The sequence below is a fragment of the Mustela putorius genome, unplaced genomic scaffold, assembly GCF_011764305.1.
Source record: "Mustela putorius furo isolate JIRA1106 unplaced genomic scaffold, ASM1176430v1.1 tig00003863_pilon_pilon_pilon, whole genome shotgun sequence".
Taxonomy (NCBI): Eukaryota; Metazoa; Chordata; class Mammalia; order Carnivora; family Mustelidae; genus Mustela; species Mustela putorius.
In genome coordinates, this window is record NW_025422015.1 from 11,195,062 (window position 1) to 11,209,556 (window position 14,495).

A 14,495-nucleotide genomic window follows, 5' to 3' on the forward strand; every position below is an offset into this window, starting at 1 on the left:
GAACACAAGAAGTTTGCTGCAGTTTTTGGCCATTAGAAAAGGAATGTCAGTTTCTCTGTGTACATGTGCTCTGAGCTGGTATGTTTAAAGATGCTTCAACTGTTAGTACAATAAAATTGCACCTAGCTAGACTTCACTTTTCCAATCAGAAAGTAACTGTGAAAAGGTAAGTAAAATTAACTTTTAACAATAAGGAGCCACTCTAGAGACTGGGCAGTCAATGAACGCCTGCGGGAAACAGGCACTTGACGACCTGCTGTGATCGGTCCCTTCACCAGGAGGGCTCTGCTTCCTTGGCAAAGCTCAGAAAAGGCTGGGCTGCATACAAAAGCTACTCCAGGGTGTTTAATGTAAACATATAGTACTCTAATTTTTTTTTTTTTTTTTTTTTTTTTTTTTTAACACACGGAAGGTTAGCATTCACTTGCCTAAGAATTACTCTCTAGAAAAGCACAGGATTCTAGGTAGCCAGGCTTTTACTGCCTCGTTCAGGCCTGCCTGCCATGCCGGCCTCATCTTAAGATGGTCTGCAGCTAGAAGCAGAAGGGCCTGGCCTTGGGGGACTTGTCGGGGTTGGAAAGGTGGTGAGACAAGTTGAGATCGAGGCGGCTGCAGGCCCACCTCCTGGAAATGGCCTGGGAACAAGCAGTTGACCCTCCAGGGCAGGGATGGAGAATGAGGGAATGTCCCCATAAAGCAAAGGGGAAGAGATTAGGAGCACAGCTCACTAGAGGATGGATGCTAACTACACCTCAGACCGCAGCCTGAGCCGCCCTTGTTTCCATGGGAATACTGGGTCTCCCCTCTGCAGGCCCCACATCCGTGAGCTAAACTAGCTTTGTTCACATTTTGTTGGCATCCTAGAGCTGAGACCTTCAGCCTGGTAACCTTGCAAACAAATTAACTTGGATGTATACAAATTATTTCATCTCATCCATGGAAGTTTAAACAGGTGTGATAAGCAGTGTATGTTATGCTAACAACGAGGGAAGAAGAATAGCCCATGGTTTGAATAAGCAGAGATGATTTTTGTCTGTACCAGTGAAACACTGGAACGCACAGGGGAGTGTTTTTTTTAGTTTTTTTTCTTTGAATTGGTCGACCTAGTCTCCCACTGACCTGAAGTCAGGATCTGAAGTAGCTAATACCGTCTGTATGGAAACAGCAGTCTCTGCTGAAGGGGATACAAGCTTCGTGTGCTCTCCCAAGATGTCCCAACACTATGCTGGCCTCCCCGCTGCTCAGGACTTTCTTGCAGAAGGACCTGTGGAAGCACACAGGGAGGAGGGAGACCCCGGGGGCCACACTGGAGCCTCCGGAAGGAACCTGGTGGTTCTGGGTCACTGGTGCTGAGCTGGCAGGGGAGGAGGGGCACTGGTTTCCAAAGGCTAATGCAAGAAAACTGTTCCTCTGTTCCTCTTCTCTCTGCAGACGGCCTGGTGATCTGGAGCACGTGCCCGCCTAGTGATGCAGATTACCTTTCTGCTCTTGGACCCTCACCTGCGCCTCCGACATTCTCCTCCCAGCCCGAGACTGCATATATAAGTTGGGATGTGGGAAAGCAGGAAGCAAAGCTCATGGTAACTGAGAGGCCCATATCTGGGTAGAACCAGGCCCAGGACCACGACGCGGCCTCTCCCCTGGTCTGGAGTTTTGGCTGTCGTGGCTCCGCTCATGTGCTCAGCACCATCCTTCCATTTGTGCTTAAATGGCACAGCATTTGGTCAGCGCATCTGAAAAGGAAGGTGTGAGAAGTAAAGCCCATGGCCACCTATCCCTGCCAATTATGTGGCAAGACGTTCCTCACCCTGGAGAAGTTCACTATCCACAATTATTCCCACTCCAGGGAGCGACCTTACAAGTGCTTGCAGCCAGACTGTGGCAAAGCCTTCATTTCCAGATATAAATTAATGAGGTGAGAGGCTCTAGAAAAGGTATGCACTTTTACACATACCTTGAAATGGCTTAGGTAGCCCTCTGAGCAGACACTGCGAGGGAAAGTGGATGCAGGTTGTGGATGCACATTAGCCCTTAATGCCACTGCTTACTGTGGTTTTCTGTGACAGTTTTGCATGTAGCATCAGTTCATTATTTCAACCAGTATTTCCTGTGGTCCTGTGATATGCCAGGCATAAAAACAGGACAGAAAGACCCATGCTGGACAGTGAGTCATGCAAACACAATGAAAATTCGATGCAAGTTCTTTGACAAAGCTACACAGGTGTAGGGAGCTGTTCCCCAGGACTTGATGCATGCTCGCAAGGCTTCCCAGACAGGTAGTCTTAGGCTGTGACCTAAGGAGTGACGAGAAGGTGGATGGAGAAGAGGTTCTAGGGAAGCCCGAAGCCTTGACCTTAAAGCACACAAGTACAGAGGGTAGTGGTGGAGGAGGTACGGGTGAGGCTCAATTGGAGGCAAAAAAGGAAGTCTGTCCAAATAGGCTGATCTGCTGTCCTAAAGGGTTTATTTATTCTATTGAGTCTAAGTAGTGCAAAACAGGATTTAGACTGGGATGTTAGAAAGAAGATTCATAGTAATTTGGAGAAGAGAGAGGAGGCATACAGTAGAGGGATATGAAGTAGGATAACATTCCAGGGCCTGACAGTGAGGCTGGAGAGGAGGGAACGTCTCGCAAGCATCAGCTTCCGGAGCCTCTTCTCAATTTAGGAGCAGTCTGTCTGGCCGAACAAGTAGAATTGTTGGGTAACCAGGTGTTGAGGATATGCATTTAACTGGATTTTCAAAGGCATCCATGATACACAGAAGGATAAAAACCACTGTTGTAGCACTGTTGTGCAGTCCTTAGTACATTTAGTCTGATTTCTTAAACGACAGTTAGGTGCTCACTTCCATGAGGGAAATGAATTTGTGAGCTATAGTTTCTGCCTCCAAAGGTTTTTATATCCTAGAAAAGATAAAACCTATGGAGCATCCCTCATTTGCACACTAGTCCTGAGCAGCATCATTGAGCATGAGTGTTGTGTGGTGTGTGTGAGATCCGCACGCAGAATCCCCACTACTGTGTGCTGCTTTGGACACCTGGTGAAGGGAAATCTGTCATTTGCCTTTCATCTTCATGATGGGAACTTCAGAGCTACAACTTTCAGACTACCACAGGTGAGAGTCCAAATGTGGCCAGAGAGGATTTCCCTCTGAGTGGTATTAACATGGACCACATTATTATTAAATCTTGGAGTGCCCTTGGAGGAAGGTACCTGAAAGTTTTGAAAAGATCTGAGTTATGCTCCTGGCCCTTTAGATGGGGCCTGTCATAGGTAATTGTAATATGTCACTGTCATAGATAATTGTAATATCTAGTTTTTTAAATGAGCCTATAAATACATAGGTATTTTAAAATTCAAATGGGTTCCGTACATAGGCCGATGTTTAGTTTCCACAAATATGTAAGTATGAGTGCCTACTGTGTGCACAGATTTTGCTGCAAAGCCTTCCTGTTTTGCAACAAGCTGCTTCTGTGGATGTAGGAATTCTGAACCACGTGCTGAAAGCCATGTTTGCTGTGGTCAGCCCGTGGCGAGGATGTGGCAGCAGCGAATAAGGATTGAGACAGGGACAGAGGTAGATATTTGGAGAAGACAGTGGAGCTGGCAGATGATTGGAGTGACAGGAATTAGGTGGGATTACCCCTTAGAGAGCACTGAAAACGTCTTAAGCCATTTGTTTCAGAGGTGGTAGCTCTGAGGAAGGGAAACAACTTGCCCAGGGAAGGGTGTGAAGTGAGGTGGGAACGGGAAGCAGCGCACTTTGGGCAAGAACCTCCCGCCCAGGCGCAGCGGCCAGCCTGGTGAGCCTCGGCCTGAAACCGCAGGTCTGAAACGGAATAGAGGAGAGGAGAGGTGGTGGGGTTGCTTTCGGCTTTGGGTTTGTAGCTTTTACAATGGGCAGCATTTCCTCCCAATTCCCCTCAGTTGCAACATAAGCTCCATTTTATAAGCAGAGGTGGGAGAAAAAAACTTGCTTAACTAGAGAAGAGAACTGGGTCCCAGTACAGCAAATGGGGAAAGCAGGTGGAAACAGCAAAAAGGCAAGAAAGCAAGCTGATTTGGCAAGGCTGGTGGGAAGTCCTACTGCCAGCAGGGACCCCTGAGGAATTCTGAGATCGCGGGCACAGCCCAGGCACCACCCTTGGTGCTGCCTAAAGCACAGACTGAAACTGGTGGTTTCATGGGTTGTGAAGCAAGAAGAGAAGTTGAGGGAAGGAAACCAGTTATTGAAGTAATTTCAGCTATAAGCTGATCGTGTTCTAGATTGAGATTGTTGCATGAGTCAAGGATCAGTTGAAAGAAGAAAGAATTGGATGCCAGTCAAAGGAGAGAGCCAAAAATGCAGAGGAATGGCGGCTGGTATTATTGCCCACGTAGAATTTGGTCAATCTGTGCCTTTCTCACAGGTAGTCAGGAGTAGGATGGTCCAGAGTTGTTACCTTGGCATTGCTCTATTTATCCAAGGGCAATAAATGCAATCTAGTCAGATCAAAGTCCTCCACAAAGAAAAAAAGAGAGAGGCATGAATAGAGGAGCCAGGGCAGAGCTCTTGGGGGCCTATTCACTAGTACTGGACCAAATAAAAAGTCGTTTAAATGCCAAGCTTGTAGATGGTTCCCCCCTCACATCTTTTCCTGATGATGTATCTGTGGCTATCTTGTATGAGAATGGGGTTGTTTGCCCTCTAACTAGGCTTGGCAAACCCCATCTGCACTGTATTTCAGTATGCATGGGACTTGGAGCCACAGCATCCTTTCCCATCTCTCTGATGCCCAGAACACTGGTTCCTGTCCCTCCACATTGTTTGTGCCATGATATCTATCCCTGTGTTTGTTGAGCTCTGGTGTCATGGAGGGAAAGGATAGGCACTTCTTTTCTTTTTATGCCCTGCAAAGAGTCAGCTAAGGCAGAGATACAAGGTGTTGGCTTGCTTTTTTAATTTTTTTTTTTTTAATTTTGAGAGTGACAGAGCACAAGCAGGCAGAGGGAGAAGGAGAGGCAGACTCCCTGATAAGCAAGGAGCCTGATGCAGGGCTCAATCCCATGACCTGAGCCAAAGGCAGATATTTAACTGCGCCACTGAGGTGCCCCGGTTTTGCTTTATTTTTAGGGAAATGACAGTTTGGCTTAACTCATTATATTTTTGAACTGGCTCCTGTAGATCCCTTACCCATTCTACCTCTAGCAAAGGAAAAGGAATGGACAAGCTAGGGTAGAAGGTAGGGTGAAAGGTATAATTAGTACACTTTTGACTTAAATCTTTTCCTTACAGAAATGAGTTGTTAGGAATTCTTTTGTATCCAAAGCCACAAGTTCAGTTGCATCTCAGAGGCATGCAGCCCCATCTCCAGTTCTTCAACATCAGCCTACTTCCTGAAGGTCACTGGTAATTTCATTGGCAGTTCAAAAAGACTTTCTCTATAACAGTTGAAAGTTTTTCTTTGAGCTTCCAGGACAAGCCATAGTCATCCTAGTTGATATGAAATTTCAGAATACCTGTTTTATATCTGTAAAGCACAAACCCGTTCTGGAAAACCATCACAGTTCCATTTTCTTTTGTAGTTCCACTGGTTTCCTAAAATCTAAATGCTTTTGGTTTTTAAAGACTCAATGATAGGAGGAAATCCCAAGTTCAATTACAACTTTAGTCATCCTTAAAACTTTAAAAATGTCCATTTTAATAAATAAGTGTATCATCAAATGCCAAGTCCTGTAAGTTTTCCTTCCAAAACAGTGTCCATAATTACAACTTGTGGCTTGCAGGTACAACATAGGTTGCTTCACACCCATTTTGACAGTTCACTCTTTTAGGTATTCTGTGTTTAGAGCCTCTGGAGCCAGGGGCTCCACACCTCTGAGATGAGAGCGGATAGAAAAGTACTAACTAGAAAACCCGAGACTGAAGCGTAAGGATCTCCTGTATCTCACGCTCCAAGCACAGGTCGTGGGTGGTACTCTGAGTCCAAGTGAACACTCTCTGAGAATACGGATTAAAATTTTCAGTGTTATTTCTGTGGCCTGAACTTTTTGTCTCAATTGGTAAAGACCAAGAGGAGTTATACTTATAGGAACAGAAACCTAAAATCTGGGAAGGGGGCATGAGGGGGGCATGGGGTTCTATATAGAAGGTAAATTGGGTCACTTTTGAAAATGCAGTAATTTCCAAAGAGCCTTCTTGGAAAATTACCTATTTTTCAATGTGTTTAGAAATCTTTGTATAGATGAGGAAGATAGGTTCTCAAAGAATATTTTTTTTACAGGTTTGAAAACTATTAGACCTCTAATGCCTTTTTTTTTTTTTTTTAAGAATATAAAGTTGTATGTCTGTAGAATCTGGAAAACACAGAAAAGCTCTCTTTTAGATGAAAATCTCTTATGCCAGCACCTAGAAAATCCATTAATAATAGCATCCCCACACGCTTGACTATTAAAACAAACTGAGTCTATTAAGAAATTTTTCCTTCTGCTCCTAGGCACATGGCTACCCATTCGCCCCAGAAATCTCACCAGTGTGCTCACTGTGAGAAGACATTCAACCGGAAGGACCACCTGAAGAACCACCTCCAAACTCATGACCCCAACAAGATGGCCTTTGGGTGTGAGGAGTGTGGGAAGAAGTACAACACCATGCTGGGCTACAAGAGGCACCTGGCCCTCCATGCGGCCAGCAGCGGCGACCTCACCTGTGGGGTCTGTGCCCTGGAGCTAGGGAGCACAGAAGTGCTGCTGGACCACCTCAAAGCCCATGCTGAGGAAAAGCCCCAGAGCGGAACCAAGGAAAAGAAGCACCAGTGCGACCACTGTGAGAGATGCTTCTTCTACCCGGAAGGACGTGCGGCGCCACCTGGTGGTCCACACCGGCTGCAAGGACTTCCTGTGCCAGTTCTGTGCCCAGAGATTTGGGCGCAAAGACCACCTCACTCGACATACCAAGAAGACACACTCACAGGAGCTGATGAAAGAGAGTCTGCAGTCTGGAGACCTTCTGAGCACCTTCCACTCCATCTCTCCCCAGTTTCAATTGAAGGCTGCCCCGCTGTCTCCTTTCCCTATAGGAGCTCCTGCACAGAACGGTCTTGCAAGTAGCTTGCCAGCTGAGGTACACAGCCACCCCCACAACCCCGCGGATCAAGCCGCCCAGCCTGTACAACCGCTGCCAGAGCCCCTGGTCCCCCTCCACCCCGTAACAGCTCCTAGCTCTCCTCCCCCACCCCTCCAGAATCACAAGTACAACACCAGTTCTACCTCATACTCCCCACTTGCAAGCCTGCCCCTCAAAACAGATACGAAAGGATTTTGCAATATCAATTTGCTTGAGGACTTGCCTCTGCAAGAGCCTCAGTCACCTCACAAGCTCACCCCAGGTTTTGATCTGGCTAAGGGAAGTGCTGGTAAAGTAAGCCTGCCCAAGGAGCTAACTGCGGATGCTGTGAACCTAACAATACCTGCCTCTTTGGACATCTCCCCCCTGTTGGGCTTCTGGCAGCTGCCCCCGCCTGCTACCCAAAATGCCTTTGGGAATAGCTCTCTCACCCTGGGGCCTGGGGAGTCTCTGCCCCACAGGTTAGGCTGTCTGGGGCAGCAGCAACAAGATCCCTCACTAGCCATGAGCACCATGAGCCTGGGGCAGCTCCCCCTTCCTCCCATCCCCCACGTTTTCCCAGCTGGCACCGGCTCCGCCATCCTGCCTCATTTCCATCATGCATTCAGATGACTGGTTTTCAAAGCATACTTTTCTTATTCTGGAAGGTGTTTTAAGAAGCATTTTAAACATCAGTTATAATAATACAAGGAAAGATTTGGAAAGCAGGACTGGGAATATGGCTTATTCAGTGATGACTGGCTTGAGATGAGAAGAGTTCTCGAACTGCATGTATTGTGCCAATCTGTCCTGAGTGTTCATGCTTTGTACCAAATTTAATCAAGTATTCTTTAATGGAACTGCAAATATTGTCATAACCGACATCCAAACGAGGGCTGCTATATATACGTGTTTGTCAAATTGAATTTAATCGTAAGCCATGATCATAATAATGTTAACTAATTTTATGTGGCACTGCCTAGTAAGGGAACTATGGAAAGGTTTGGATTTCTCCAAAATGGGAGAATTTTTAAAATAAGAAAATAACCTTTATACTGCATATTATAACTAGGCTGTGTATTTCTTTTCAGGGATTTTTCTACCTTCAGGGTTGGATGTAGTTTAGTTACTATTGCCATAGCCAACCTGTAGTTTTACAGAAACAATTTCTTGTGGAATAATAGTCTCCATTTTAAAAAAGCATTTTAAATGTAGTTTGAATATTTTCCACAAGATGCTACAATGTGAGTTATCACTTCATTTATCTTAAAGACTAAACTGGTTGTCAGTTACATCTGACAGGAAAAAAATATGTATCACTGTGTAACCAGGTTAAGTGGTAAAATAATCCAGGCGTCAGTCAAAAAAAGCATTTTGCTGACTTTAATATTGATTATATTTTTTAACAGGAATTTAAGAAACTATTACTGGAATTTTAAAAAATATATATATATATATATATTAAACAAGAATTTTCTTTGCTCTGTCTGGCTTAAAATACTACTCTGCTTAAGTATTATTTTTAATCACCAATAAATGCATTTTTAAATTCATCATTTAAGTCAATATTAGTTTTATTCAAAAAGGTTAACATTTGCAATGTAATCTATGTCTTGAATTTGGTATCTAATGAGTTTTAAAAATATAAAACCTAACCTTTTTTAAAGCTCCTTTGTCTTTTGTGTTTAGAGGCTTTCTATATGAAGATATATCTTACATATAATAAACTCTACAAATCCTGCATACTGACTTGACTGATTTTTATATACAACTATACCCGCGGAACTGTGCATATGGAGATTAAACCACTTCCAGCTCCCTACCCAGCTCCCTCATGCCCCCTCCTGGTTGTTACTTCTCCCACAGAAACGACTCTTCTGACTTCTGCAGCATGTATTAGTTTTGAGCAAATTAGGATCTAAGGTGGAAGCTCATATGCTTAAATTCCTAACACTATTTATTTCTAAAAATTACTGATACAACATTTGGATCTTTCCATAATATTATGTAATTTATTTCTGATGTTTAATGTCAGAGTACTGGCTACTGGAGTTTTTAGTCTACCCTGGGCTACCACGTTCCAGTTTTAGAACTGTCCTTACCATTAATTTTTAGTACAAATTAGAAATTTGCCTATTCCTTATTGGGATTTCTTCCGAACATTATTTGTTAAGAACTCCTTGAATCTGTCACGCCTGGTTTCCCCCCCACCCCCCACCTCTAATGAGGGTGGGAGGGGGTGGAAGGAGGGAAGCCTTGAGTACCCGTGCCCATCAAAGAAGCCTGTTGGCCAATGTGAGAAACCCTGGCCCACAGGCCTTACCAGTGATGCCGAGGACCATGACAAGCAGCAGACAAGTGGCCTGGGGCTTGGTTTTAGTATGTGGAACTGATGTGGTTGAGCCTTAATGTACAGTTTAGGCTGGGGGTAGGAAAGGAGACAAAAGAATAAAGGTTACCTCTTCAAAGAAATCCACTGGGATAACTACCTCCATTCCCACTCTTACCTCTCTGAGAGAAGGTGATCTGCCAGAGCATAAGGAGTGAGTGAGTACTGGCTCACCTTAGCAAAATCTCCCTTCTATGAATCTCCCATTCATAGAAGCTTCTATAAATACTTTTATGTGGTTTAGTGGTCTTCAGTCTGTTCTAAGACATGTATTTCCCTGAGCATTAAACAGCATTAGGTCCCCAAAATACAGATCCTAAGAGTTTCAGGTGGTTGTGGTTGCTGCACTGCATGTGGGAATAGGTTGGGATTCTCCTACTTAAATTTAGACAGGAAAAATGGCTTAATTCCTAACCGAAATTCCCTGGGGTTAAGGAAAACAATACAAGTTCTTACATGAAAAAGCATAAGTATAAAGGACTCTACAAAAAGAATTTCTTTACCCTGAGGACAGCAAGAAGAAACAGTTGAGACACCACCTCCCAACAGAGCCATATAAACCAGTGGTGGAATGACCAGCTGGCTTCTGATTCAGCCATGATAAATAAATAGCCCGAGTCCACTTAAAAGCATCCTTCTCACAGGAGGGGAGGGTTATCCTAACCATCCCTCCATGTCAGTGTTTCCCCACAAGCCATGTGCACTGCTGTGAGACAATTCTTCATGGTATACAGATGGACACTTAAAATAGGAGCAGTTGCTGATTAAAGTTCATTAGAACCAAATATTTAAAACAGGATTTTAGGTTAGACTGAAGCTAGGTAAAACACAATTTTCCTAGCTAAGTAAATAATGCTAGTAGTAAAACTCCAAAGACTGTTTTAGTAAAAGGTTCTAGCATCAAAGCAACATTTCTTTAAAAACCTATTAAATGTGATTAAAACAACAAAAAAATGCCAACCACTGTCATACAGGTTGATGTGTTGTTTAATATTGTTTTGAAAATTGTAAAGGGAGTAATGAGGAAGAAAAGGTGAATCTGGGTTTTACTTGTTCTCCATGATTTCTCAAGAAGAGTTGTAGGCTTATAAACAGCCATCTGCCTTTCCTTCCCCTTAGGTGGCATTCCTGGGTGCATAGCCATCCAGGCTAAGGTGCTCAAGGGAGACAGTCTGAAAACAAAAGGCATTTACTTTAGAACTTCATTGTTTCCACACTGAGAAAGTTAAATAATATAGGCATGTTTACATTTTTAATTGTTTTAACAAACTATCTACAATATCAAGAAAAGAAGTCTCCACAGCAGCCCTGATATTCACTATCTATCTCCGGGAACTGTCCCTTTTGAGGGAAAAGGGTTTGGACAAAGGGACACAGTGGTAGCTTCCAGGGCAAAATGAGGACTCATTCCCCTTTCCTGTTAAGCCCCATCAGAAGCTGAATATCATTTTCAAACTATATGTTTAACAAAAAGGGTATGTTCTAGGAGCACACATTTTACTAACTCAATTGAAGTCTTACCCAGATTCCTCTTTGGTTTGCCTGCTATGGTTTCATTCTCTTAAAGGCTTACTAACTGTATCTTTTACACATTCGATGATCAGGAACACCCAGATTAGAGGTTATTATTATTTTTTTCTTTTATCTTACCTGGCCTCTAGGAGTTAATCTTTTTTAGAAGATTTAGTAAATCCTTGTCTGAGTTTTGCTCCAGAAGCAGGGTCCACAGCTAATCCTTTGCAGACATAAACAGATTTGTTATTATGTAAAAGCAAACAGCAAGAAAAAAAAGGAATGATTATGAAATCCTCACATTGGATTCAAAAGTCTCTCTTCTTCCTTTTTGTTTTGTTCTATTTTGTTTTGTAGCTATAGACAAGCACTCAGTCTCTATCCTGGGCCAAATAATAAGAAAACAGTGTTGGTCTCAAGCACCTTCTTTCCTCTGCCCCTAGCCCTTCACTTACTCTGGATGGGCCCTTTGGATCACCATCTCAGATGGCCCGCAGTTCAAACAATCTGACTCTCACCACCTCTCCCCTCTGCTATCCTGGCTTTCGAAATGTTCCCTGAGTATATCATGGCTTTACAGTTCTTTGCATGCTCTCATTCCAGAAAGAGTTTGATAAGCCTTATGGAAGCATGAGATGCCTTTCCTCCCAGGGGTTATTTACATAGCGATGGGCTCATTCCACAAACAGGATTCTTTTCCTTTGTGCCCAGCAGCACTATTAAGCATGAAGATGAAGAAGCTTACAGATAGAAGCTTGCCATACCATGGTCTGTTTTGTGCCACATGGTATGGGATAGGAGTCTCAGAGAAATCATTTTTTATAAAATAGAATAATTCCCCTCTGTCCTAGAGCCCTCCATTCTACTCAGTGTTTTATGAAGGGGAAGTCATCAAACCACCCAAGGAAATTATGAATCAAATTATCCAAAGACACAGGAATATAGTTTTCACTGTTCATTTTACCAGGAGATCTGCAAGTTTTAGGTCTTCCAAAAAATCAGCAGCTGACCCTCTGATGCTCATTATATTTGCTACATAATTAAATGAGCTAAGCAGGGGATGCTAGTATAGGTAAGATGCTCAGCTTCATCAAATCCAGTGGTTCCAGAAATAAAAGCAGAGCCCATCCCACTGAAGTGGTACAGTGCAGTTCACTAAATACATGATGCAACACAGCTCTAGAACCCAGAACTATATTCTCATCGGGATTTTGATCTCCGTATATAAGTATGGGAGGAGCTGTTGCTTGGCAGGACCTTCTCAGGAGATCCGTCCCTTGGGTATCTGAACCCTCAAGAAAAGAGCCACTAAAGAGAGATCCGCTGACTAGGTTATAAACTCACTTTCCATCTGGACATTAGAATCTTTGTGAGAATGAAGGAAGATCTACACCTTACTCCAAAACAACTATATATATGTAACTTACATATTACATCATATTACATAGTAAATATATTTGTAGGTTGTAGATGTTATAGGTAATTATTAAGCTATAAATGCATATCATCTTAATGTTTCCATGTCGGACCCAGTTTTTCCAAAGCAGATGAGGATCTGGTTGGCTCTACCCCATTCTATGGAATTACTTGAGCAAGCACCTTAGCCTTTATGTGCTTCCCTTGCCTATAAACTAGAAATCCAAATAGCACGTTTAGCCCTGTTGCCATTGTGAGGATTAAATGAGTTAATATATGTAGTGCTTTGAAGAGTGTCCAATGTAAATCTGGACTATCCGTGATAAAGGGAGTTACTTAGCGCAGCAAAAAAGTAGAAGCAATCTACTTGCTTGACACCAGGAAAAGAGCTAAATAAGTCATCTTGTGATACTGTTTTAAAAACACCACTGCTTCTTTTGCAATAGGGAAATCTTCAGAACGTGTTAGTGAAAAAAATCAGGATGTGTATAGGGCCTATAATCCTAAACTTTGGTAAGAGGGGGGGAAAAAAGAGTATAAAAAGAAAAAAAATGGAAGAGGATATTGGTGTTAACAGTGATCATGTCAAGATGTGGACTTCTGACTTTTATTCCCTTCACATCTTTTCTCCATTTTCCAATATTTTCTACAATAAGCATTCATATCTTACATGAAACTTTTCAGAAATCCTCTTTCTCAAAAGCATTTTTTGCAGACAAACAACATGGCTAGAAACAAGAAGTTCCCAGGCCACCACGATTGCCTAACTCACAGACCCGCGAGCGCCAGAGGATGCATGGGTCTGTTTTGATCACAGATAGTCTGGGCGCCTCACTGAGCCTTTATGGCTCCAGGGCCGGCCTTCCATTCTATAATTTATGTTCACACCCCAGCTCTTTCCTATGCCTTGGCCAAATGGGCCATGTGTTTCCAGAGTATGTCCTCTGCATTTTCATTTTCATAGCTTTATTCACTCCATCTTCAACTTTTCTCCACTGGTCAAAATCTATCTCATCCTAAAAGCTCACCCTAAAAGTCTCAATCTCTGTGAACCTCCTCTCTCTCAGACCGATAACCTCCTCCATAAAGCCTCCTGGGCAAAGCTGATCTCTTTCTTTCTTGGTCCCCTTAGAATGTTTATTTCTGATTGTTAAAATATTCAGTATGATTGACGGTTTCTCTCCCTAGACTTTTAAGAATCTATGGGCATAAGAAACAACCATGCATAATAATCACGTGATGAATGAATGAACCCTCTGAACTTCCATGGCAGCTGTGAATCAACCTCACACAACCTCACATGTTTCCCTGCATCAGAGATCTTCCTGCACTTGCTTATCTTCTTATAAAACTCTAGAATGGGTAAGGATTGTGACTTACACAATGTACCTCCTCTAACTGTGAATTTAGGACAAAGGCTGTACATGGAAAGTACTACCTGTTTCTTTTACTCAAGAGAGTTAAGAATAAAAGCCAGAGTTTTAGGGAGTTAACTGCTAGTTAAATGAAAGACAGTAATGGGATTTATGTGGAAGGCAAGTGACACCAAGTGGCCTTAACTACTGATTATCAATCTAGAAATAGCAAAGCCTAGCAACTGCAATTTTTTAAAAAGACTCACATTACAAATAGATTAAGACTGAGCAGAACAGAAACAATGCCAGTAAGATGCAAATCTGGTGTACACATGAGCCTGTTCATATTAGTGAAAGGCAGTGCTTTTCACCAACCCTTAAATATTTTTGAGAATACACCCCCCCAATATACTTCTTACATGTTCAATATGCTTTCTCCCCAGAATGACTCCAAATGAAATATGACTAATTTAAAGGCACACTAACACTGGAAACTTTATGTTTAAACAGAAGGTGAAGGGCACCTGGGTGGCTCAGTCAGTCAGGCCTCCAGCTCTTGAATTCGGCTCAAATCACGATCTCAGGGTCATGAGTTTGAGTCCTACATTGGACTCCACACTGAGTATGGAGCCTGCTTAAGATTCTCTCTCTCCCCCTCTTCTTCTGCCCCTCCCCACCCTGCTCTCATGCATGCTCTAAAATAAATGAATCTTTAGAAAACAATAAATGGAAGCAGG

The 14,495-nt window shown here is 43.0% G+C and overlaps 2 protein-coding genes across 2 annotated transcripts in view; one reads left to right on the plus strand and one right to left on the minus strand.

Moving 5' to 3' along the window:
* PLAGL1 (PLAG1 like zinc finger 1) overlaps nt 1–8,827 on the plus strand; it is a 109,944-nt gene extending 101,117 nt beyond the window's left edge. Inside the window, 3 exon segments of the mRNA XM_045066283.1 lie at nt 1,432–1,915; nt 6,479–6,824; nt 6,826–8,827. Coding sequence (XP_044922218.1) covers nt 1,764–1,915; nt 6,479–6,824; nt 6,826–7,719 — 1,392 coding nt within the window. The 5' untranslated portion in view covers nt 1,432–1,763 and the 3' untranslated portion in view covers nt 7,720–8,827.
* Nucleotides 8,828–10,450: 1,623 nt separating this feature from the next.
* Nucleotides 10,451–14,495, minus strand: part of ZC2HC1B (zinc finger C2HC-type containing 1B) — a 44,990-nt gene continuing 40,945 nt past the window's right edge. Inside the window, exons 7-8 of the mRNA XM_004752749.3 lie at nt 11,126–11,210; nt 10,451–10,647 (exon numbers count right to left, since the gene is read on the minus strand). Coding sequence (XP_004752806.1) covers nt 11,140–11,210 — 71 coding nt within the window. The 3' untranslated portion in view covers nt 10,451–10,647; nt 11,126–11,139. The remainder of the gene's footprint in view (nt 10,648–11,125; nt 11,211–14,495) is intronic.